The sequence below is a fragment of the Staurois parvus genome, unplaced genomic scaffold (genome assembly GCF_062004578.1).
Source record: "Staurois parvus isolate SC_StPar_1 unplaced genomic scaffold, SC_StPar_1.0 ptg000012l, whole genome shotgun sequence".
In the NCBI taxonomy this organism is placed as follows: domain Eukaryota; kingdom Metazoa; phylum Chordata; class Amphibia; order Anura; family Ranidae; genus Staurois; species Staurois parvus.
The window spans coordinates 1,506,493-1,532,398 of NW_028317808.1; the positions used below are offsets into that span (position 1 = coordinate 1,506,493).

The 25,906-nt window shown below is 42.4% G+C and overlaps 2 protein-coding genes across 3 annotated transcripts in view; one reads left to right on the plus strand and one right to left on the minus strand.

Moving 5' to 3' along the window:
• The first annotated feature begins 567 nt into the window (after positions 1–567).
• ALDH1B1 (aldehyde dehydrogenase 1 family member B1) lies at positions 568–25,867 on the plus strand. Of its 2 annotated transcripts, XM_089674588.1 has the most exons (3): positions 568–640; positions 9,794–11,110; positions 23,047–25,867. In XM_089674588.1, the coding sequence occupies exons 2-3, from the start codon at positions 9,801–9,803 to the stop codon at positions 23,132–23,134; spliced, it is 1,398 nt and encodes a 465-aa protein (XP_089530714.1). In that variant the 5' UTR covers positions 568–640; positions 9,794–9,800; the 3' UTR covers positions 23,135–25,867. The 2 variants fall into 2 exon arrangements, with proteins under 2 accessions (XP_089530714.1, XP_089530706.1); XM_089674580.1 differs by lacking the exon at positions 23,047–25,867 and having other exon boundaries at positions 9,794–12,283.
• IGFBPL1 (insulin like growth factor binding protein like 1) overlaps positions 14,733–25,906 on the minus strand; it is a 92,595-nt gene continuing 81,421 nt past the window's right edge. The window contains exon 5 of the mRNA XM_089674600.1: positions 14,733–14,878. The gene's annotated coding sequence lies outside the window, so the exon portion shown is untranslated. The remainder of the gene's footprint in view (positions 14,879–25,906) is intronic.

Below are 25,906 nucleotides of genomic sequence, written 5' to 3' on the forward strand. Positions count from 1 at the left end.
TGTATTGGGAAAAAAAGGGTTAGGTATATTTTTTGGTGTGTGGACACTCACCGAAGAATTGAAATTAATGGATATGGGTACCAAAATGTGATGTGGATCAAGAAATACATATCAGTGATGGAGTGGGCACTTTGGTGTGAAGGGGGCTTTGATGGAACCTGAAATACAATTTCTAGGTAATGCCATCACTCTCTGTATTGGCTGATTGGGTCCAGAGGGCCACACTCCATAAAAATGATTTCTGAGCCTGATATCCACTTGGACAATTAAATGAGAAGCTGAGTCTTTTTGTTGGTAACTACACAGCTACGCTTTACATGCATACAGGGCAGATGTGTTCTTTTTGATGCAAATATCTCAGTGGTCTGACACATCAGACAACTACATGCTGTCCCAACCACTAGTCCAGAGCTTTCTATTTAATAAGACATAACAAATTACTTTCTAAATATAATTTCTTTATAAACAGAGACGAGTGGCAGAGCTGATTGCCATTACTGTTCTTTTGTGCTGGATTATGCACGTAACATGGGGGAGGAGAATGAAACCTGAAATTCTCCTCCCTTTAAAAAACGACTGAGACGTGAGACAGAAATGAGGCCTGGCTAAAACATTCATTCTGCAGCTGGACTTTTATTTGGTAAGTGTTTCCATAGAGCACACTTATTTTCTTGTCAAACCGTTTATTTCATAGAAAAAAATGATGTTCGCTATCTCAACAATGCAGTGGACAGCTGCAGGAAACTGCTCAATTTGCTTTGAGGAGATGTATTTTCCTGGGATACGCACAGAGAACGTTAATGCTTCACGAGTCAGCTACATTTTTCTTCTTCAATGCCTAATTTAACATTTTATTTCACAACCAGCTTCTTTTAGCATCTCAAAGAAAGTGTAAAACTGTTTGTACTGAATACATTTTGAGCTGTCAGGTCAAAGATCACATCAGTTTCCATGCACCCATAGCAACACTTATCTACAGGGCTGTTAAGATTACCTTTGAGTTACAATGAAGGTTGGATTTATGGGTTAGAATTCATACAGCCTATTGCTTCTACCAGTAAACAATATAACATTCTACTACTATAGATTCATAGGCATAGGCACACTACTTAAAAAGTCAGCATTTAAGGTATTATTTATGTGATAGATAGCCCAATATACTACCGTATAATAATACAGGGAAATGTGTTAACCTTTCTTTTTATGGCGCCAACAAGTATGTTATCAGATTACATTACATAAAATATGTTACATGTGTCTCAGAATGTTACAGTATCAAGGTCATCTGTGACATCAAATATCAATACGTATCATTTCTAAACAAGCGACCAAAGATTTAAAAAAAAATTCATTAATTGCTACCTTTTATCTTAAAATGATGTTATAAACATGCTGTTTTTCAAATATATTTACATTTATATATATGTGAACTGCGGTCAGCAGGAGGCAGTGCAGAACACTCTCAAGCTCCTACTGATCACAAAATTAGCAAGCGTAGATGATGGTTGCTACAAGGTGCTCTCTGCTAGAAGAATGGCTTCTGCTATTTTGCCAATATTCTCAGGATATTCTCATAAAACAAGAAGCTCTTGAATTAATTGAGGAGCACATTTATACCATATTTGCTGGCTGAGCATCTGCTTACATTTTCACCAGATGGGCTCATTAAAGTTGATGTTTTTGAAAAGCAATAGGAAGGGTACAGTTATAGTTTAATTTAAAAAATTTCTATAAATAAAAAAAAAGATGAGTGACGCCTTTCTCCCAACCCCTGTCACTCCAGGATAAAAAGCATGCAGCCCCTGCCATGTTGAAACTGGACCGTAAGCTGTGGTAAAGGATGCCTAAAAAAGTGGTTCCCTTTACATAGCATTAGGTCCAATACTGATAGACCCAACTTCTAGGAGAGGATGTCACCAGGTTATTGGTGGGAAAGTTATGTGGCACATATCTACACTGCAATAGGGCAAGTTGGAAGCTGCACCTTAACAGTAATGTGGTGTTAGGTTTATAGTAGTTATAATCAGGGGCGGACTGACCATTTGGAAACTAGGGCACTGCCCGAGGGCCCGTGGTCAGTAGGGGGCCCCATGAGATGCCCCTGGTACCTTTTTCATAGGCTTTTTTGAGTTTGGGCAAGGACACAGGGGCCCCATGATCCCCTATTGCCCGGGGGCCCCATGAGTTGTCAGTATGCCCCTGGTTATAATAAATGATGCTCCACAATACTCCATTTCTGGAATAATTTAGTGTTTGTGAAGTGATGTCAAAGGGAACTCCTGGCAAACACTTATCCAGTAAGCTGCATCCCATAAAGTTCAACTCCCATATGTGTTCCCATGTTAGCTTTAACTCAATAGAGATGACAGAGCACACAGTATTAGCATTTAAAGCGGATTTAATTCTCATGCTATGTCCTTAGTCTTTTCAATCACCACTCTCACAGTGTATTGAAACATTCACTCCTCCTTTCCTCTCTAATTTTCCATGACCTTCCATGTTATCCCACTGCATATTTAAGTGTTAGCCTTCAAGTCCTTGGTACCATGTTGGAGTAACATAAAAGACATCTTTTCTTGTGTAGTGTTTACTTCATATAACCAACAAACTAAAATAATTATAAACATTTAATAAAAATGTACATGTAGGCAGGTAGTGGTTAATACTGCCCCGGTTGAAAAGGTTGCGGTTAATTGTTTTTCCCAGATCTTTCTTAGCGGGTTTTCTGGGTGCGGCCCCTGGGTCCTTGTGTGCTATAAAACCCTGAAGGGGTTCTTTACAAAGGAAAGAATGGGTTCTGCTTGCTTGCCGCAGGTCTGCTCAATGCCGTTGCCAGAGTCTGGCTTCCCAGTGTGTTGATAAGGTTGGAGTTCCCACTACCAAGGGAGATTGGTGGGACTTCCTGAGTAAGCCTAGCATGGACTTTCATCCTGTGCAGGTATACTGGGGCAGCCACAAGCCTAGTTAGGGATTAGAGATGTTAGGAAAAGCCTGTATATTTTGTTCTGTTATGCTGAGAACTCTCAGTAAACCTTTAAAACTTTACCTTTGCCTTGTCTGAAGTTACTGAAGGGGTGTAAGTTACTGGAACACAGCATTGATCAGTAAAGTACATTGGGGTATGAAGACACAAGTGGTTTCCAAGGGTAACAAAGATTTCTCTAGGAGCCTCTTGTAACCGTGTAGCTGTCCCTTCTTGCAGTGACGGTGATGTTGTCTGCACTCCTTCTGTAGCAATCGATCTCTCACAATGAGAGCAGATCTGCACTATCAAGGACCTCTGCCTGCACATAGGTACAGAAGAGTTAAGTGAAGTACACACATGGAGTCCTCAGTAGGTGCATGGTGAGACCCCACACCATTACTGGGAGTGGGGTAGCAGTGATATGCTGGACAGGTGGAGAGGGCAAGGGCTCTGCATGTCCCTTCTTAATACACAAGTAACCGTGGTGGAGTGTAATACATTGAGATTGTTTATTAGAGTTCAATTGTCTGTTCCATTAAAGGTACCCCATGTGTAAAGCAAGTGATCCTGTCCAATGTGCCTAGCGCAGGGCTTGAAGTTTCCACTCGCCTGTTCGCCAACGGCGAGTGGAAATTATGGTGGGGGCGAGTGTGTCCCCGAGGGCTGTCTTGCTGTGCAGGCTCGGGGCTCAGGCTGGATCTGTCATTGGCACTGGGAGCCATCAGACTGCTCAATAGCTGAGCGCAGTGAAAGCAAAACAAGGAGTGTGTGCTATGCTCCCTGCCTCCCCCTAAAGTGCAGTACCCGGATCTGTGAGTGAACAACGAAGTACTGCAACATTTTATGGGAGGGGGGGTGGTGGTGGTGTGTGTGTGTGTGTTTACGTGTACATGTGTGTGTTTGTGTGTGTCTGTGTATGCATGAACAATTGTACGTGTCTGTACATGTATGTGTGTGTGTACATGTGTTTGTGTGTGTGTGCAGGAACAGGATTCTGCCTGTGTGAAGAAGATGGCGCTGTGTGTGGCTCTGATGGACAAACCCATTCCAGTGTGTGCACCCTCCATCTGCAGAACTGGAAGATACAAAGCCAAGGCAAAGGTACCATCCACAAGATCCACGATGGAGAGTGTACATTTGGTAAGTGTTTGATTTGCACAACTAGCTAATATAAAAGTTTCCATCAACTTACAATTGACAAAAAATGTAACCATACATACTGCATAAATTGAACTCAAATGCTTGCTTTGGTTTTACTAAACTGACCAATCTGCTTAATTGTTATTGTAACAATTGGGAAAAGTAAATATGTTTTGTTTTTCTTGAACTGGTAGCTATTTTCAATACATCTTTTCATTATAGTTAACAAGTGTGCATGGGTATCCCATAGTTATGTAACATTTTACGTTCATTAACAGGTTACATTGCTTTGAACACAATAAGACCATTGTTATTTTGTGTATGTGGCAGTTTGTATTGTCTTCCATATAATACAAAAGTACTGCATGGGAACTCTAGTGTCATGTGTGTAAAATTGCTGACAATGTGTATTACAAAAAGAAATTCATGATAAAGACAATGCTTTCTTGACTTTTTTAAAATTACAGATCAGCCTCACATGTGCCTAGGGCATCCCTTGTACAGAAGTTGTAGATTGATAATATGTCTGACATTTCACCACGTGAGCGCTCATGGTGCTGCCTTCATGATATCCCATAGTTCTTTTATTGTTGTTTTAGTGCTTTCATAAGCTGCCTCAGCTACTTTGGTGAACAAGAACTAAGGCTGGCCATATGCTATACAATTTTCTGTCCAATTTCTGCCCAATTTCATTTAGATTTACGTTCAACTATGTAGTGCAAGGGCCTGCCTATTTGGATACAACTGAAAGTGTTGTTTAGGTTTGACCTCATATTATATGGTTTTTGGTAAATCTAAAGCAAAATTCTCAAGAAAATTGTATAATGTATGGCCAGCCTTAGAGCTTTGCACAAAATACTGCTATTCTTTTTCTTCTGATCACATAGCATGATATCTTCATGTTTGATTTCATCTCCTATGCCATGGTATCATTTATAAGCCAAACTACCTCACCGACCTGATATCCAAATACCACCCTACACGTACTCTTCGCTCCTCACAAGACCTCCTACTCTCTAGCTCCCTGGTCTCCTCCTCCCATGGCCGACTCCAGGACTTCTTCAGGTCTTCCCCCTTCCTCTGGAACTCACTACCCCAATCCATCAGACTGTCAACTACCCTCCTCACCTTTAGGCGCACCCTGAAAACCCATCTCTTCAGGGAAGCCTACCCTGCCCTCACCTAACTGCTGATCTCCTCCACTCCTCCTACCACTCCATCCCCCACAGCCACTTCCTCCTGTACCACTATCCCCTCCCTCCTAGATTGTAAGCTCCAAGGAGCAGGGCCCTCGAACCTCTCGTGTATTGTATTGTTACTGTATTGTCTCATGTACTGTCTCCCACTATAATGTACAGCGCTGAGCAAACTTTTTGGCGCTATATAAATACTGTATAATAATAATAATAATGTACATGTGTATGTTTGCGTGTATGTACGTACATGTGTCTGTGTGTACATGTGTCTGTGTATGTATGTACATGTGTCTGTGTGTATGTACATGTGTCTGTGCATATGTATTTCTGTGTATGTACATCTATCTGTGTGTACGTGCCTGTGTGTGTATACATGTGTCTGTATGTGTGTGTGTGTACAGTTGTGACCAAAATTATTCAACCCCCAATGCTGTAAAGGGGTTTAGGGACTATAGTGTACATTTGGAATTGTATTCAGAATCAAATCCTACAAGGACGTTGTAACTACCCAAATGCAACTAAAATGACATCAATTGTTTATGTAATACAGTAGTAAATGGTTCTTATGTGGTTTCTTCATTGCCACAATTATTCAACCCCTTAAAGACTACCACTCTGAAGAACAGAGGTTCATACAGGTGCTTTCCATCAGGTATTGAAAACACCTGTGGATGTCACCGAGCAGCAATCAAGCATAATAAGCACCAATTAGGCAGCTTTAAAATGACTGTGATACTCAGCTCCTTCTAGACATTTACTGGTGTGGTTACAAACATGGTGAAGGCAAGAGAATGGTCCAGGAAGACAAGAGAAGAGGTGATTTCTCTTCACAGGAAGGGCAATGGCTATAAGAAGATTGCAAAGATGTTAAACATACCAAGAGACACCTTAGGAAGCATCATTCGCAAATTCAAGGCAAAGGGCACTGTTGAAACGCTACCTGGTCGTGGCAGAAAGAAGATGCTGACTTCGACTGCTGTGCGCTACCTGAAGCGTAGAGTGGAGAGAAGTCCCCGTGTGACTGCTGAGGAACTGAGAAAAGATTTGTCAGATGTGGGTACAGAAGTTTCAGCCCAGACAATAAGACGCACACTGCGTAATGAAGGCCTCCGTGCCAGAACTCCCAGGCGTACCCCCTTGCTGTCTCCAAAGAATAAGAAGAGTCGACTGCAGTATGCCAAAAGCCATGTGGACAAACCACAAAAGTTGTGGGATAGTGTTCTGTGGACTGATGAAACAAAATTAGAACTGTTTGGGCCCATGGATCAACGCTATGTTTGGAGGAGGAAGAACAAGGCCTATGATGAAAAGAACACCTTGCCTACTGTGAAGCATGGTGGAGGGTCAATCATGCTTTGGGGCTGTTTTGCTTCTGCAGGTACAGGGAAGCTTCAGCGTGTGCAAGGTACCATGAATTCTCTTCAGTACCAGGAGATATTGGATGGAAACGTGATGCAGTCCGTCACACACCTGAGGCTTGGGAGACGTTGGACCTTTCAACAGGACAATGATCCCAAGCATACCTCCAAGTCCACTAGAGCATGGTTGCAGAGGAAAGGCTGGAACATTTTGGAGTGGCCATCGCAGTCACCAGACTTAAATCCGATTGAGAACCTCTGGTGGGACTTAAAGAAAGCAGTTGCAGTGCGCAAGCCTAAGAATGTGACTGAACTGGAGGCCTTTGCCCATGAAGAATGGGCGAAGATACCCGTAGATCGCTGCAAGACACTTGTGTCAAGCTATGCTTCACGTTTAAAAGCTGTTATAACTGTAAAAGGATGCTGTACTAAGTACTAAGATTGAATGTCACTTGGGGGTTGAATAAAACTGATAATGCTGTGAGCACAGAAAAGACATTTGTGGTTATTTCATTATAACTGTTATGTTATATTTGTCTGACCTACAAGTGCCTCTTTAATGTAAATGTAAGCAAGATGACTGAATGATCAAAAGCAATGTCAAACTGGCCAAAACACTCAATTTCAGTGGGGGTTGAATAATTTTGGTCACAACTGTATACATGTGTCTCTGTGCATGTGTGTACATGTTTCTGTGTGTGTATGTACATGTCTGTGTGTGTGTAGAGGTATCTCTGTTTGTATGTGTTTGTTTATGGTGAGTAACTCTAAGGCCTGGCTAGTAGCTCAGGACTTGAAATTTCAAGCCCTGGCCTAGCGTAACCCAAAAGTATCCACCACGAGGTAGGTCTCCTATGTGACCCACACCTATTGGTGCCTGTGGCGCCCAACAAGGAGAAGAGAATGGGGGAAATACCACCCAACTTCCCTGCTCCTTACATACATAGCTCAATGCATTTAATCATTTGTGGACTTTTTGAAGAGCTATACATAGGGCCCACAGGGGCAGGATATGGACATGGGAGTTTGAGGAACAGGAGGTAAAGGGGAGTGATCAGTGCAAATCACCATTAGGCTGGTGTTTGCAAAACACCAGATAATATTACTTTTTTAGTGCGTCCTCCTCCAACAATGACAGGTCCAGTGGCCACTCCATCAATGACTATGCTTTCCCAGCTTAAGCTCATTAACTGGAGAAAAAAGTAGGCCATACAACACATCCTTCTTCCTCTTTTGTCAACCCATAAATACATTTACTGGAATCAAACGTTACAATATGGCACTATGAGAACACTGCAGGCATCTAATTTTATCTTCCTGATCACCCTGGAAGACCCTGAATTTAGGTAGTTCAATATACAAACCCACCTCAGAAGCTAGTGAGCTGCCATGATCTGCCACCCTTTCATCATCAAAAAACACTGCAATCCACTTTTTTACTTACCTGAGTACCTTGATCACCCAAAATGCCTCCTCCAGTAGGGGTGACCAGTGGTCTGTCATTAAGTCCAGGTCCAAGAGTTTGGGGCTTTTATAGTCATTCCATTGAACCATAACCAAGTGTATGTGTTTGTATGGGGGGGGGAGTAGTGTGTTGTTGTGTAAAGTGTGTGTGTGTGGGGGGTGGCAGTAATACAGAAACAGAGTAGAAAAAGACTGCATTTCTTGAAAACAGATATTTCATGTTCCTGTTTTTTTCATTTAAAGATATATTCCAAGTATGGATATTTTATATATAGTTACATTTGTCCACCTCATCCAGTTGGAGAATGCTTTTCCTCAGCATGGGACGCTGAAACAAGTGGAGATCACTGGAGTAGTAGTGTCTATTTCAGTGATTTCCAGCTTCCAGGGGCATTAGACATGTATGATGTATGCATAGTTACATTGGTCGAAGCAGAACCAATGTAACTATGTATAAAATATCCATATCTGGAATTCTTCTTTAAAGTGTATTTTGACTTTTGCAGCTAAATTAGCACAACAGCTACTTAATATTTGTTACCTGTTCCAATTCACATAGCATAACTATATATATATTTAAATATTGCTGCTTATCATTTCTGGTGCTCATTTCTGAATCAGGGGCGGACTGACCATTTGGAAACTCGGGCACTGCCCGAGGGCCCGGGGTCAGTAGGGGGCCTCATGAGATGCCCCTAGTAGCTTTTTCATAGGCTTTTTTGAATTTGGGCAAGGACACAGGGGCCCCATGATCCCCTATTGCCCGGGGGCCCCATGAGTTGTCAGTCTGCCCCTGTTTCTGATAACTCTACTAAAAAAATCTTACTTAGTTCTCTTTGTTTATATGGAGGCTGGAGAGCTCTAATAAATGCTTCTGTACTGTGCTGGCAGATCTCATTATCTGTTTTAACTAGACACAAAAGACTTTCACACAGGTGAAAGATTTAGAAGATGGACCACTACATTGTATGTTAGTGAGAAGAAGCTCAGCAAGGTCTTGGGACATAAACATTCTGAGGTTATTCAGAAATGCTTCCTGTCTGGCATCAAGCTTTCTGTTAAGACACTTTTAAAAGATGTAAATTTTTTAATTTTTAGGTACAATGTGTGAATGGGAACACATAATGAACATATCGTGGGTTCTTCTCATTTTTGACTGCAAAAGTGTAAATATACTTTAAAATGCACATCAGCCCAAACTTTCTTTTATAGTTTTAGACAGAGTAATAGGGCAAGTTCTAGAACTCTTCTTGGTTTTTATGCTATCTGAGGCTCTATTAGAGAGCTTCCCCTCCCTTTCTGCCCTGCAGCCAACAGTTTTACCAGACAAAAAGTGAGGGAAAATCTAAAATGGCAACACAAAGAAAAAGATGCATTTTTATTGCAAGGGAAGGCTAGCTTTTTATTGCCTCCTTTTTTCTTTTCCAAAATTTCTCTCACTTTCTTACCAATTTAGAAAGTGAGAGGAAAAAAGGTTCTTCATAGCAAAAAAAAGTGCTCATCCTTCTCCATCCTATCCAAAACCATTTAAAACATTATAGAAATGATGGCTGGACATTAGTGAATCTCTGTACAGCTAAAATGTTTTACCTCATGTTAATCATATATGTATTATAATATATTAATATTAATATATTATGTATATATTAATAAACATTTTTATTTTGTAGGGAAACCATGTTCCGCATTCAAGCCCACCAACATATCTCTACATTTCGTCACATGGTAGCTTCATACTCAAAAGTACAGAAGCCTTTAGAAGATGTGAGACACACCAAGCTATTCATAAACAATGAATGGCATAATGCAGTCAGTGGGAGGACATTTCCAACTGTGGATCCATCTACTGGAGAAATAATTGCTCATGTGGCTGAAGCAGATAAGACTGATGTTGACCTAGCAGTACAAGCTGCAAAACAAGCCTTTAGACTAGGATCTCCATGGCGTAATATGGACGCATCACATAGAGGTCAGCTTCTAAATCGCCTCGCAGACCTAATAGAAAGGGATAGGGTCTACTTGGCCTCTCTTGAATCACTGGACAACGGTAAACCTTTTTCAGTGTCTTATAATTTAGATGTTGGTGAAACGATCAAGATTTACCGATATTTTGGAGGATTTGCTGACAAATGTCATGGAAAAACGATTCCCATGGATGGAAGTTATTTTTGCTATACCAGACATGAACCTGTTGGTGTATGTGGTCAAATTATTCCCTGGAATTTCCCATTAATAATGCAGTGCTGGAAACTAGCACCAGCACTAGCCACTGGAAACACAGTTGTCATGAAAGTTGCTGAGCAGACGCCTCTCTCTGCTTTATATGTTGCATCTTTGATTAAGGAAGCTGGATTTCCACCCGGGGTGGTGAACATATTAACGGGTTATGGGCCTACTGCAGGTGCAGCAATAGCAAGACACATGGATGTTGATAAAGTAGCATTTACTGGTTCTACAAATGTTGGCCGGCAAATTCAGCAAGCAGCTGGTGAGTCAAACCTTAAACGAGTTACATTGGAACTTGGTGGCAAAAGTCCTTGTATTGTCCTGGCAGATGCAAACTTAGAACAAGCAGTAGAACAATGCCACGAAGCTGTGTTTTTCAACATGGGTCAGTGCTGTGCTGCTGGTTCTAGAACCTATGTTGAAGAATCAATATACAATAAATTCTTAGAAAAAGCTGTTGAGAAGGCAAAAGCAAGAAAGATTGGAAATCCTTTTGAATCAGATACAGAGCACGGCCCACAAATAAATAAGATCCAGTTTAATAAAATTCTTGACTATATTAAAATTGGAAAACAAGAAGGTGCTAAACTTGTGAGTGGTGGTGAGAAATGCGGAGATCAAGGATTTTTCATCAAGCCAACTGTTTTTGCTGATGTTAATGACAGCATGAGGATTGCAAAAGAAGAAATATTTGGCCCTGTACAATCAATACTTAGATTTAAGAAAATAGATGAAGTCATTGAGAGAGCAAATAATTCAAGGTATGGACTAGCTGCAGGTGTATTCACAAAAGACTTAGACAGAGCAATGTATTTAACACAGGCATTACAAGCCGGTACTGTCTGGGTCAACACTTATAATATTGTTGCTTCCCAGACACCATTTGGGGGCTATAAAGAATCTGGAAATGGAAGAGAGTTAGGGGAAGATGGCCTGAAAGCTTATACAGAAGTAAAAAGTATCATAGTAAATATTTCCCAAAAGAACTCATAAAATATAGGTGCACCTTTAAATAAACAACCTACACTCTCCCTCCACCTCTCTGAAGCTGCCAAATTACTCAGCACCAGGGGCGGACTGACAACTCATGGGGCCCCAGGGCAATAGGAGATCATGGGGCCCCTGTGTCCTTGCCCAAACTCAAAAAAGCCTATGAAAAAGGTACCAGGGGCATCTCATGGGGCCCCCTACTGACCCCGGGCTCTCGGCAGTGCCGAGTTTCCAAATGGTCAGTCTGCCCTGTTCAGCACTGAAGTTCAAGTCTCTGCAGCATATGCCTGTACCTTAATTAACAATTGAACAACATATTGGGAACTTTTCCCGTGAACTGTTTGCTTGTCCGTACGTATTGTACTCTGTTGTTTGCTTTGACCACCTGCCTGAGGACTTACACCACTCTAGCATCTGTCCTGTCTGTTCTTGACTATTGACTACTATTGAAACATAGATGGTCTATTGAACTCCATACAGTGCTGAAGGGGGGGGGCAGAAAAGGTAGCTGCCTCAGGTGCAGTTTTTTTATGTGGGATGAGGAGAACTACATAGCAAACTGCATCCTTCTCCTCACTTACATACTTAGAAGCACTAGTAGAAGGTGAGCCTTGGACCAGTGTACTAAAATCCAATCTAACCTTGCTGAACCTTAAAAAGCCACTACCCTACCCTGAAGTTTCAATTAGCATAGAACAGCCTGCAGTGTGCAGAGAACTTACTGACTCCACTGTGCTGCTGAAGTGCCAGATAGGAGTTAAACATGCCTGAATATGTTAACTGCTGAAACCTATTATATTTATATAAACCTCCCGCACTCAGAATGTCAACCTCTAAATATAGCCGCTAACACCCTACCACATACCACAATGGACAATATTGAAATATAGTAACTTGGTACTGCGCTAATAATTAATCCTTTGGAATAAAATAAGCAGAAAAATATCACAAAAAGAGCATATAAATCTCAAAAATAAATATAGAATAGCATACACATGAAAATAATATATAATCGTGGAACCCCAAAGTACTAGATCTAGAGTGTTACCTACATGCACATTAAATAGGTCAAGGCCTACAATTTCAAGTCCTGAGCTACTAGCCAGGCTTTAAGAGTTACTCGCCACCAACAAACACACACAGAGACACCTGTACACACACACAGTCAAGTACATACACACACACAGAAACATGTACACACACGCACAGAGACACGTACACACACACAGGCACGTAGAGACATGCATACACACAGATACATGTACATACACAGAAATACACACACACAGACACATGTACATACATACAGAGACATATGTACATGCATACACAGACACAAGTACACACAGACACATGTACGTACATACACACAAACACACACATGTACATACACACAGACACATGTACACACATACACATACATGTACATACACGCAGACACATGTACAGATACACACATGTACATACACACAGACACATGTACATGCATACACAGATACACACGTACACACACACCCTATAAAAAGTTGCAGTACTTCATTGTTCACTCACAGAGCCGGGTACTGCACTCTAGGGGGAGGCAGAGAGCACAGCACACCTTCCTTCCTTTGCTTTCACTGCGCTCAGCTATTGAGCAGTCTACATCTTTGTATGTAGTGAAGCGTTTATAAGCCACACAGCCTATAAACACAAAGAACAGGAAAGACAAATAAACTGCTTAATGTGACCCCAAATGCAGGGATAAAAATTGGAAATTTAACTTAAAGTGTTTTTTCGGTTAGTTTTCTTAGCAATTACCAGTTTGGCACGGAATATACCTGTAGGTATATTTTCTACATCACTAGTCATCAGTGCAATTTAGCAAAGTAGTGGTGGGATTTTATTTTATCACTCATTTGGCACTTATTAAGGATTGTCCCTTATAAATCACCGATTTAGGGTGTACTTAGGTTACACCTTAGATATATTTTGGGGGTTTCACCATCATATATGATTTTGCACATTCATGTGTATTCTATTCTATATATCTTTTATATATAATTTGATATCCATTAGTCACCTATTTAATGTGCATGTAGGTAACACTCTAGATCTAGTACTTTGGGGGTTCCACGGTTTTTCAGTATTTTCATATGTATTCTATTCTATATTTATTTTTGGAGATTTATATGCTCTTTTTGTGATATTTTTCTGCTTATTTTATTCCAAAGGATTACTTATTAGTGCAGCACCAAGTTACTATATTGCTGAAACCTAGTGCTTGCAAGGTCTGTGATAACAGCTCTACAATTGTGTCAGTACAGTGTCACGGGAACTGCTGCACCCCCACCCCAACTGCACATATTCATTCCTTCTTCCCCTTCACCTTCATGTGACTTACTCTACTTCCTCCCATTTGGTGGCACTGGCATTTGGTGACTGACTGCTCAGACATCTAGTGCTATCACACAACCTTGATCTTACATAGGGCTTCCTCTATTCCCTCCTGGCTGCCATGCAGAGTGAAAGGATGGTGAATATGTGCACCTGGGGAGAATGTCAGTAAATTGAACCTGTAACTTTGGCCAGGCAGGGCATTTTATCCCCTAATTCTCAACCTAACTTCTAACACAAACTATCATATAAATAAAATAGTTTTAATGTATATGACAGATTGAGCTTTTTCATGTGGATAATTTAGTATTTTTTGTTGGCTTCTTGGGTGTGGTGTGAATGGGTGTTATAACTACTAACACAACCTCTAACTATCCAGAACTCCCAAATTTACAATACTAGGAACTAAAATATTAGTGCCAACTTCATACAGTCCTACACTGCTAGCTTCATGCTTCTGGTGGCAAAAAGCATCTCTTCCACCGAAACGATGATTGAAATTAAATGATTTAAACATTCTACAAAAATTCTAGCCATGTGAATGCAGCTAAGAAGGATATTTAAATTACATGCCATATTATTATCTTCTAATCTGACAGATTTAAACAGCTACTTTATTGATCTTCCACATGAACTTTACTAATTTTTGTAATCATATTATTTAATGAAAATTAAAGTGTTAAATGTTAAGTAATTTCATATTACTATAAACTGCTACTTGCATTTGTCTACATATTTTCTTTAATATTTCCTGCCTCTCATGCATACTCTCCAAAGTTGCATTTGGTATGCTTTCATGTCATTATCTTGCATAATTTACATATTAATTTGTTAATAAATGAGCAACTGTTTTCTATTTTAATAAATAGCAATACAAATTGTGTTTGCATACAGCATCATTTGTAAAATATTGTGAGGGTAATTTCAATAAATATTGTTTAGTGTTTCTGGAGGAGCTAAGTAAGGTAGGTTGATGAGTTAGGTTGTTACTGTCAAATTAAAAATAATTTCAGTACAGGGTTGCAGCTATGAAACTTTATTCAGTTTGTTCTAGTAACTGTTTAATATTGTACAAAAATCGTCATAATAACAATATAAAACAAATTTCTACATGCTTTGTACATAATTATGAAACCAAAATGTTGCAAATTGAGTCTTTTTCAGTCCTGATAAAAGATAAAGGGAACAAGTTAGAATTAAGGTATTCTCGAACATATTAATAAATATAATGTATTACTATTATAACATATTATACTACCTTATGAACTTTCTGCATGCACTCCAAACATGAGCTTATAAATTACAAATAATACAGATAGGGCTATATAAGATATAAGACCGTCCTGGGGAATCTATTCTGAAAGTTAAAGTGGTTGTAAAGGCTGAAGATTTTTTACTTCCATGCATTCTATGCATGAAGGTAAAAAACCTTCTGTGTACAGCAGCTCCCCCGACCCCCTCAATAGTTACCTAAGCCTCATCGCGATCAGTGATGTGAATGACAGCCTTGGCTGTCCCGGGTCTCTGCCTCCTCATTGACTGCTGTCTATCACAGCCATTCAGCCAGTAAGAAGAGAGGGGGCTCCATGTGTGAATGGACACACAGAGCAGTGGGTGCTCCCATAGCAAACTGCTTGCTGTGGGGGCACCCAACAGGAGGGAGGGGCAAGGAGAGCCAGTGGGGGACCCAAGAAAAGGATACAGGCTGCTCTGTAAAAAAACACTGCACACAGCAGGTAAGTATAGACATGTTTGCTATTTTTTAAAAAAGAGACATTAGAATTACTTTAAATTGTATCTACAGCCACAAAGGTTAGAACCCCAGTCAGAATTTTCTGCTAAATTAACCACTTCCCGACCGGCCGTTGCATATAAATGGCCGGACGGTGGCACTGCAGGGTCGGGTGGCTGTTTATAAACGGCCTCCCCGCACCCTGCTTGTGCGCGCTCCCTGGGAGCGCACAGCACCGCGATCCGGTGCCCGCTGTGTCCTCCGGACTGGCCAATCAGTGATCACATGCAAAGTAGTAAGCAAGATGTCACTTGTGACATCATTGCTTACTACGTGTGAAATCTGTGAATGATCACAGAGGTCACATGGTACAAGGCTATTCACAACAGCCTTGTACCATGTGACAAGCTGTGACCAATCACAGCTCACTCAGTACTTCTCAATGAGTGCAAGAATGCACACAGAGAGAAAGAAAAATGATTGCTTTTACATCCTATATGGGTGTAAAAGCAATCAGTGTAAAAAAAAAAAAAAAAAATCTTCATCACCCCCCACAAGTAGTACAGTGTCACCATGGTGATACTGTACTGCTAGGGTGACAGTATATAAAAAAAAAAAAAATAAAAAAATAAAAATAATAATATAAAAAAATAAAATAAAAATGTAAAAAAAAAATGTTTAAAAATTATAATTTTTGGTTATAAACTAATTTGGATTTTTTTTTTTTTTACTAAAAAGATAACGGAATAAATTTTGGCCAAGATTTATGATGAAATATTATTTATTAGCAAAATGTTATAAAAAAAAACACTTTTTTTCAAAATTTTGGGTCTTTTCCATTTACATAGCAAAAAAAATAAAAATCCCAGCGGTGAATAAATACCACCAAAATAAAGCTTTATCTGTCTCAAAAAAATGGTAAAAAATTCATTTGGGTACAGTGTTGCAATTGTCATTTAAAGTGTGATAGCGCTGAAAGCTGAAAATTGCCCTGGTCAGGAAGGGGGTAAAAGTGTCCGGTCTGGAAGTGGTTAAGGAAACGTTTGTGCTCCCTCTGCACAAATGCAGCTATAGCAGAGCTCTTCACCTTAAATATATATAACAAAAATGTTAGAAAGTGCTTCTACCTCCCACTCATGACATCCAGATATATGAACATAATACATTTTTCCTAAATTTTAACAAAGTCACATAAACCAACAGCAATTTATACAACCTGTGTATCATAATAACTTCAACAAAAGTATCCTTTTCACAGTTGCGGAGGAATTCTCTAAATGTCTGATGCTGCACAAATAAAATACAAAGTTAGCGATCTGTCCTTCACCTCAATCAGTGAAAGTTTTAGGGCTCATTCACACAGGCATAAGCATTTTTTCTACATGAAAGAAAGGTTCTTGCTGGCAGAGGTGGAAGATCCTGCATAAAATACGTGCCTAAAGCACTTGCGGTTATGTGCTTTTTTGCGCATAGGTGCTAAAATCTGCAAATCTATTGATGTAGAATCTGCAGTTGTGTCCTAAATTTTCTGTGCACGGCTAAACGCAGCACACATTTTTATACGTAGACACAGCTGGGCTGGGCTGTTCTGTTTTGATGCGTACAAAACTATTTGATGTACACAACACATGTGTGATTCATTTCATTATGAATTGAAATTCTATAAAACTTTTATAATTCGCAGATTTTGATACATCAGAATCTCTGAATCATAACAACTAATTTCAACAAATCCGAGCAAAATTTTAATAAAACAACTAATTGATTTGCATTCATTTGTTTAATTCGTTTGCAACTTCAGAGGATTTTGTAGGTTCAACAATACACAGTAATTTCTCAGTTTGCAAACGCCTCGTTTAACGTAATTTTTGGTTTACGAATGAAAATCCATTGAAAATAATGCCTCGGTTTACGAATTTTTTTCGCAATACGAAGTGTATATTGGTGCCAATTTTTAAATGCAATAGCCAGCTTTTTTTTTTTTTCCTCACTATAGCTCACAGAATTAGCTGGCACTTTCCCCGGAGTTAATGGAAACTTTGTTTCTTTTAAAAAACTAAAAGGAAACATTGTTTCTCGTAACTCGGGGAAATAAACTAAAAGAAAACTTTCTTTCTTTTAGCTGGGGGGAAAGGGACAGCTGAATTTCTTAGCTATAGTGAAGAATTAAAAAAGGGGTAATTAAAAACCGACACCATAATAAATAAAAAAAATGGCATGGGGTCCCCCCTCCCATCCATACCAAGCTCGTTGGGTCTGGTATGGATTTTGAGGGGAAATTTAAACATAAATGGCATGGGGGTCCCTCCCAAAATCCATACCAGACTCTTATCCGAGCATGCAGCCCGGCAGGTCAGGAAAGGGGGGGGACAAGCAAGTGCCCCCCCCCTCCTGAACATACCAGGCCACATGCCCTCAACATGGGGGGGTGCTTTGGGGCAGGGGGTCTCCCCCCCAAAGCACCTTGTCCCCATGTTGATGGGGACAAGGACCTCTTCCCCACAACTCTGGCTGGTAGTTGTGGCGGTCTGCGCGCAGGGGGCTTATCGGAATCTGGAAGCCCCCTTTAACAAGATCCCAGCCCCCCCTATATGAATGAGTATGGGGTACATGGTACCGCTACGCATTCACAAGAAACAAAAAAGTGTAGCGTGAAAAAAGACAGAACACGGTCTTTGACATGTCCTTTATTAAAATAAAAAACTAAAAGGATGTTGTCATGGAAATTTTGTATTGTTGGTCGAACTTTAAATGTGTCCTATATTCGTGTTATTCATATGTCTCTCGTGTGGCTTAATTAAAGCTCTGAAGGCTGCAATTGGGCCATGCCATGTACAATGTATGTATTACAGTACTCAGCTTGGTAATGGATGAGATGGCAGATCTGCGCTTATAGACCGGCGTGTATACCACCACGGCATTCCATGCGAATGCTGCTGTCAGTAGCACGTGGGCCTGTATCCACATATCAGCAGCATGGTACCACGTGGGCTTCATAACGCAATGCGCAAGCGGTGTGAACTCCACGTGTAGGCTTATGCATATCTTACAACCCATTACTAATCTGAACTGTACTTTGGATGGATGTGTTTTAATAAAGATCGTATCGGGCCCATCCAGGTACAGACTGATATTTTTAGGGAGTGCTTGTGCAGAGAATTTTACATACCAATAGAAGCTAGTAGGACAGGAAATATGACCTCAGATGGCTCATAGGGGGGAAGGGGAGGAAGTCTGCTGACCTCAGAAGGTTCATGGGGGAGGACCAGTGATAGATAATAGCAAAGGCTATGCTCCAATTGGAATGTATATCCTCTGTATAGGCAATCCCCATTGTATTGTTCGGTGGGAGGGTTTGACTTTATTCATGTGGGGGGCATGTGTGTATTCTTAATAAAAACAGAGAGCTGAGCCTAAAGCGGGCCCTTATGTGAGTTGCAACCAGCCTTAGAGTGTCGTGTGATCATTCTAGGGTAACGGAGCTCCATCACCCACAAATTCAACAGAACCAAAGTATTTGGATGGGCAGGAATCGTGTAGTTTGGCTGCAGTCGTGGTAAGCGAGATTCGCACAGCTTTATGGGGGATTTCTGCGCATCCAACTGCGAGTACTCACGGTAAGGAGAAATTCGTTAAAGCGAATTTCCAAGACAGTTTGGCGAGCCTGGTGGATACTAACGCGTATTCTTGCGTAGCTAACCTAGAACGAGGGGGGAATGGCCATCATGAACTAGCAAAAAGTATGCCGGCACATTTCAGGTCTCTCTGCCATTAAGAGGATCGCTTTTTGCGTGTTCGTGTGGCTGATTTCGCTCTCTGTTAGCTAACAAGAAATACCGCTTAACAAGGACCTCGTTTTTTGTCCTAAACTCTTGATTTTGTGGGTGAAAGACGAGGGTTTGTCTCTGCGGAGAGCAGCAGAGGGGTGGGTTTTGGTTGGCTGGATTTGGTCAAGTTTAAAAATCTTCCAACCAAAAATTAAACGGGTATATGTTTTAGTGGGTAAAAGTTGTTGCATAGTGTTAGGTAAGTATTTGTGGGCTGTAGGTACTGTGGTGATTGCTTTACCCCCCTCCACGTGAGGTAATTATTACAGTGCTGAAAGGCTTAGGTTAATTGTTAACTGTTGTAAGATCTCTGTGTGTATGTGATCTGTACAATGTTTTGTGGTATTACTGCTCCCAGCAAGCATGCAGCAGGGGGTCCTTTCTGTTACATGTGCATGTTAGTGTGATATGTTGGTGTTTTATGTCCGTTCTGTGATTGTGCCCAAATTGTGTTGTATGTGTGCTTCATATTGTTGTGTAATTGTCCAGTGTATGTTCTGTCTAAAAGTCTGTTTTATGTAAGAGGCAATTTTGAGGCTAGAGGCTGCCGTGTGCTTCCCTGTGGGGGGCCATTCTAGCGTTACCATGTGCTTCCCTGTGGGGGGTCATTCTAGTATCTGCCATGTGCTCCTCTGTGGGGGGTCATTTTCTTGACTAAACCACATGGACTCCTTTTGTTTGGTGGCCATTTTGTTGGCTACCAAATGTGCAGTAATCTCTATGCAATGTGCATGAAGTTTCCTATATGCATTTGACCCATATTGTGTTTTTAATCCAAATTTTTTACAGTTTCATTTGTTTGCTTTTAGCTTTAAATTTGCGTATTGCCAGCCAATTTAAAGTGTATTAAGCGAATTTTCCCTTCACGTGTTCCACATTTAATGAGCGCGGTGTAGTCTGGGTTTTTGCACATAGATTTCTTGTATAGTGATTATGTTTTTCTTGTGTTTTTCCTGTTAAAAGTAGTTCCTTATTGTAAAGCGGGTTTGTTTTAAGCTGCTGTGTCGCGTGTTTCACGTCCAGCAGACTTTTTGTGTAAACGGTTCTAGGTGGTTGCAGTAAAGATTGCGTGTGTAGCGCAGATCGTTTAGCGGTGCTGATAGGAGTGATTTTTGCGTCAGCAACAAGGTTACTTTTGGCGCAGTTTTTCGGTTTACCTCTGTGTAATTGTTTTACTGTGAAACGTCCCGTGTTTTTCATAAGGATCCACTTTGTCCTTTTTAACAGTTTTTCAGGTTGAAAAAGGGTTTTTCTGTGTGTATTAGGAAAGTTTTTTTCTTTTTACACAAATTTCCTAAAGGTCAGTTAGCAGGTTTCTGCCCAACCAGTGACCCCTAAGTAACATCCAAGAACCCCTCTTTTTGTTTTGACTTGTGTTAGCTACTGTGTGCAGGGAGAGAAAAGCCACTTTCATCATTGTGCGGTGTGGCCTGCCAAACACAGTGGGTGATGAGAACCACATAAATTACGCTGTGTGAGTGGGCGGTCCAGGGAAATCCTGGTTACCACAAACACTTCGGGTGGTCAGGATCACACAAATTGCGCTGTGGGAGTGGGAGGTGTGCTCTCAGTCTGACCGCCACTTGATGCGCTTCGGGTGATCGATAAGTATCACATAAATTACGCTGTGCTGGGAAAGTGGTGGAATCAGGCCTCTCGGTAGGATCCCACCGAGTGCTCCAGGGGGTAAACAGGTACCCGGACGCGGGATATATACCAGTGACTAGTCACGATGGGCAGTAGTCAGTCCATGAAGAGAGAGGGGGAACCAGCCCTCTTCAGGGTAAGGACAGCTGCACAACTGATGAAGGTGAGTTTGGGGGGGAAGTCTACAGAACCCCTCAAAAGGTGGAATAAATGGTCGAAGGGTACCAGATGGGAAATCCCCCGGGAAGGTACATTTGACGCATGGAGGTGGGAAAAATTCATCTCTGAATTTGAACCACGGATGCAGGCGTCAGAACTAGAGATCGCACAGCTATGGCTTCACAGGTCAATCCGATTAGGGAAGCAAGGCATACATAAACTGGTGTCTGTCCGGAAGAACCAGGTGATGTATACCTGGCCTCCAGAGGGAATAAAACAGGAGGATCCGGTGTCAGAGGTGGAGGAAGCTCTTTCAGGGCTGACTCTACTAAGGCAGGCAGGATCAGGGTCTGCTGGGGTTCCCCAACAACCAACAGTGGCTGAGATAAGTATAACTGCACCTGTCTCTTCTGTTAGTGACGTCACTCTTGATGTACCTTCTGTCTCTATACCTCAGCCTCTACCTCTACCTCTCCTTTCTTCCTGCTTCACCCCAGCTCCTTCTGTTTCCAACTATGAAGCCTTCTCAACAACCGATTTGCAGACTATCTGTGAATCAAGGGGAGTAGACACCCGGTTAAAAAAACAGGGCGGATTGCATCAAAGCGCTACGAACCACTGATCAGACCCCTGCCCCCCAGCTATACCCTGATCTGAGGGACCTCAAACCTGAAGGTGCAGTAAGCGAGGTGGTTAATCTAAGCCCACCGATGATGCTGGGTCAGCCCTTGCACTCTTCCCGGACCGAGGCCTATCCAGTCAGGGTGCAGCAATTTGAAGGTCCTCCCAATGCACGGGGGGAACGGACTTTAGGGGAACGGGTAGTTTGGCATGTCCCCTTCACCCCGGCAGAGATCCGCACTATTCTGGCTGAGCTCCCGGACTATCGAGTCAATCCGAGAGGATTTGCTCGAATGTTTGGACAAAACCAGTTCAGCTATGGTATGAGCGGGTCAGATTGTGCACAGATCCTACGGGCAAAGGTGGGCATGGAAGTGGCCAGTACAGTGATTGCAGGGTGCTCTATAACCACGCATGAGGAGATGACTTCAGGGGGCAAAGAGTTCTGTACACAGCTAAAGGCAAAGCTTCCAGAAATGTATGGTGCTACCTCTACTACGGACATGATGAAGCTCACCCAGGGTCCTAATGAGGAAAGCGCCTGCTTCTGGCGCCGTCTCAAGCAGACGGCACTGGATGCGGATCTGGAAGTTGGACCTGATGCTCCAACTGAAGGGGTAAAGGTGACCGCGACGCACATTCTGTTGCGGGCCAAATTTTTGGAAGGCATCAATATTAAAATTCGGGAAAGGCTGGTTCTGGCCCGACCCGAATATAATGAGATGTCTATCCCTGCTATCCTTTCCACTCTTGCGGCAATAGAGAGGGAAATGGATAGAAGAAAACAAGACAAGGCCAAAGTTCTTATGTCCCAGACCCCACACGAAAAACCAAGGGATCTGGGTCACAGGAAGGATAGGCCCCCACCCAGGTGCTTCCAGTGCCACCAAACGGGGCACATGAGGAGGAGCTGTCCCCAATTACCTAAAGGTCGGTGGCAGTTCATTCCTGATGAGTCCTCCGCCCCTATGACCACCATGGTAAGTAACTCCTATGAATTCTCATAGGAAGTTGACAAATCGGTGTCGGCCCAGATCCATCTTTTTCTAGAGGAATTAAAATATCCCCTCCCTTGCCTCACCGACACCAGTGCAGCAAGAACGGTCCTGCGAAAACAGGACATCCAAGGCAAGGTACCCCTCTCAGGGGAAAACCCTCCTAACCCCTACTAACCTCACTATCAAACGATGCACTATTCTTAACCCAGCTTCTCTTCTTCCTGTGTCGGAAGATGAGAAGGGGGGGGAGGACAGCAATGACAGTGCTGAATTTTGCAACACGACTAACAATACTAACACCTCTTCTGCTAACATGTCTTCTTTGTCCACTACTAATCTCTCTTCCAAAGGACACGACTGCATCTCTTTGGTGGAACTGGAGTCAGCGGCGACACACCCCATATCACCCCGAGAGTAGCGGTGATTGGGTCGTCCTAAAGAAACATCAAAGAACCGGACTCGAGCCACGGTTCACCGGACCATACCAAGTCCAGCTGACGACACCTACCTCACTCAAGCTCGAGGGACGAGACAACTGGGTGCACGCAAGCCACTGCAAGAAGCTTCTCAGCTACACCAGAGAATGAGGGGTGTCATTTTCCTTTTTCTTTTTGTTTGTATGTCTTACATGTGTGTGAACGGAGGAAAAGATGGCAGATACCCCAACCTTTTATTTAAAATGCACCTGCGTTTAGCCAGAACCGCCAACAAAACCAACTGTTGGGTATGCTCAAAGCCCCCACCCAGTCATCACATGTCCGCAATGGCCGCTGTTCATGCCCTATATGACATCCGCGTCGGCATGAAAAAGCAAGGGACCCCTGGTCAGCCCCCACGTAGACATTTGTCGGTAGAACTTAATGACACATTTTTAGCAGGTAACATCAGTTTCAGCACCAATATTAGCTCTAGCTCCTGTAGGGCCCTCGTCAGTCCATTATGGGTAACTGGGCAGCTAGGCAGCCCTCAGGTGTGCTTTAACATCAGCTTTGGCACAGGTAACAAGTTTGTTGGGACTACCACCTGCGAGGGAGGTATAACTGTCAATCTGACTAACCAGACTTCCCTTCTGAGTAACCACACTGACCGACCAGACCACGTGTGTTGGAAGGACGGATGTGATGTGCAGACTGAGGGAGCAATCCCCCAGTCTGTGCAACTGTTGCTCAGTGCCAGAGGCCGAACGAGGAACTCCTCCTGCTCTGCTCTGACAGGTCCATACTATTTTCTGTGTGGTTCGGCAGCCTATAGAACATTTCCCCAGAACGCGAAAGGTTCGTGTGCCCTCATAAAGCTAGTCCCCGCATCCTATGTAGTGATGGACCATGAAGAGTTGATGGTCCACAAGAAGGTAAGGATGGCAGGGAGAGTTCGCAGGGAACTGTTCTCTGAGGGCGACCAGGCATGAGCTTGGTTCCCCTCATGGACAGGATGGGGAATAGAACTTATGAAGCGCCTGAACAATTTTTCTGTCATCGTGGATAGTATGTTTAACGAGACCGTAGAGGCTGTCAGAGAAATTGCCCAAGAACAACGGCAGATGGGAATTTTAGTGCTTCAGGAGAAGATGGCCCTCGATTATCTTTTAGCCGCCAAAGGGGGGTTCTGTGAGTTCATCGGAGAGGATTGTTGTACTTGGATAGAAGACACCGATGACAAGGTCCAGGCCCATATGGACAAAGTTAGTGAACTACAGGGAAAAGCTAGAGCTATAGCTAGTGAGGGTTGGAATCCGTTCAAGGGTTTGGGAGGATTGGGAGATTTCCTGTTCTCCATCGGATCTTGGTTGAAGGAAGTGGGAGTGTATATCCTGATGCTTCTCTTTTTCATCTGCCTTTTATATGCCGCGGTGAGATGTTCCTGTTGCCTCATCGACCGTGTAAGCCAAGCTCGGGCAGACGACCACATCTCCATGCCCGCTCCGGGGATCCCACTCCAACCACTGATCGGGGGAAGACCTCACCAACCAACCACCTTCTCTACAGATTACATCCTGGCTTCCCTCTAATTTATCTCTCTGAAGACCACATTCTCCAAGACCTTCAAGCAAGCTTCAAGCCTCATCATTGTTTGTGTCTGCGATTTGGAAAACTGTCTGGGTCGAGACCAGCCTTGTGTGGCCCCGTCTGCAGGGGCAATTTGAGAATCTATTGCTGGATCTCCCCAGACCACCGTGGGATCACAAGCTTTATTCATACCACAAGTCTGTTTGTGGTTTTTGCAAGAGCCTTCCTGTAGTGAAGGTTCCAACGCTCTTGAGGATCATCGCTTCAATCAAGCCTGTTTGCGTCGAGTCTGCGTCGGGTCTTGTTGTTTCAGGTACCCCGTGGAGCTTTATTCTCAGGGACAACTACAGGAACTCTTTGAAGTTTGAGACTACACCCATCAAGCTGAAGAAGATCAAGAAGAGACACGAGGAGAATATGATAAAACAGGAGGGAATGTCATGGAAATTTTGTATTGTTGGTCGAACTTTAAATGTGTCCTATATTCGTGTTATTCATATGTCTCTCGTGTGGCTTAATTAAAGCTCTGAAGGCTGCAATTGGGCCATGCCATGTACAATGTATGTATTACAGTACTCAGCTTGGTAATGGATGAGATGGCAGATCTGCGCTTATAGACCGGCGTGTATACCACCACGGCATTCCATGCGAATGCTGCTGTCAGTAGCACGTGGGCCTGTATCCACATATCAGCAGCATGGTACCACGTGGGCTTCATAACGCAATGCGCAAGCGGTGTGAACTCCACGTGTAGGCTTATGCATATCTTACAACCCATTACTAATCTGAACTGTACTTTGGATGGATGTGTTTTAATAAAGATCGTATCGGGCCCATCCAGGTACAGACTGATATTTTTAGGGAGTGCTTGTGCAGAGAATTTTACATACCAATAGAAGCTAGTAGGACAGGAAATATGACCTCAGATGGCTCATAGGGGGGAAGGGGAGGAAGTCTGCTGACCTCAGAAGGTTCATGGGGGAGGACCAGTGATAGATAATAGCAAAGGCTATGCTCCAATTGGAATGTATATCCTCTGTATAGGCAATCCCCATTGTATTGTTCGGTGGGAGGGTTTGACTTTATTCATGTGGGGGGCATGTGTGTATTCTTAATAAAAACAGAGAGCTGAGCCTAAAGCGGGCCCTTATGTGAGTTGCAACCAGCCTTAGAGTGTCGTGTGATCATTCTAGGGTAACGGAGC

What these genes read in the sequence shown, in the direction of transcription:
- ALDH1B1 (XM_089674580.1), top strand. Translation starts at nt 9,801, where the DNA reads ATGTTCCGCATTCAAGCCCACCAACATATCTCTACATTTCGTCACATG.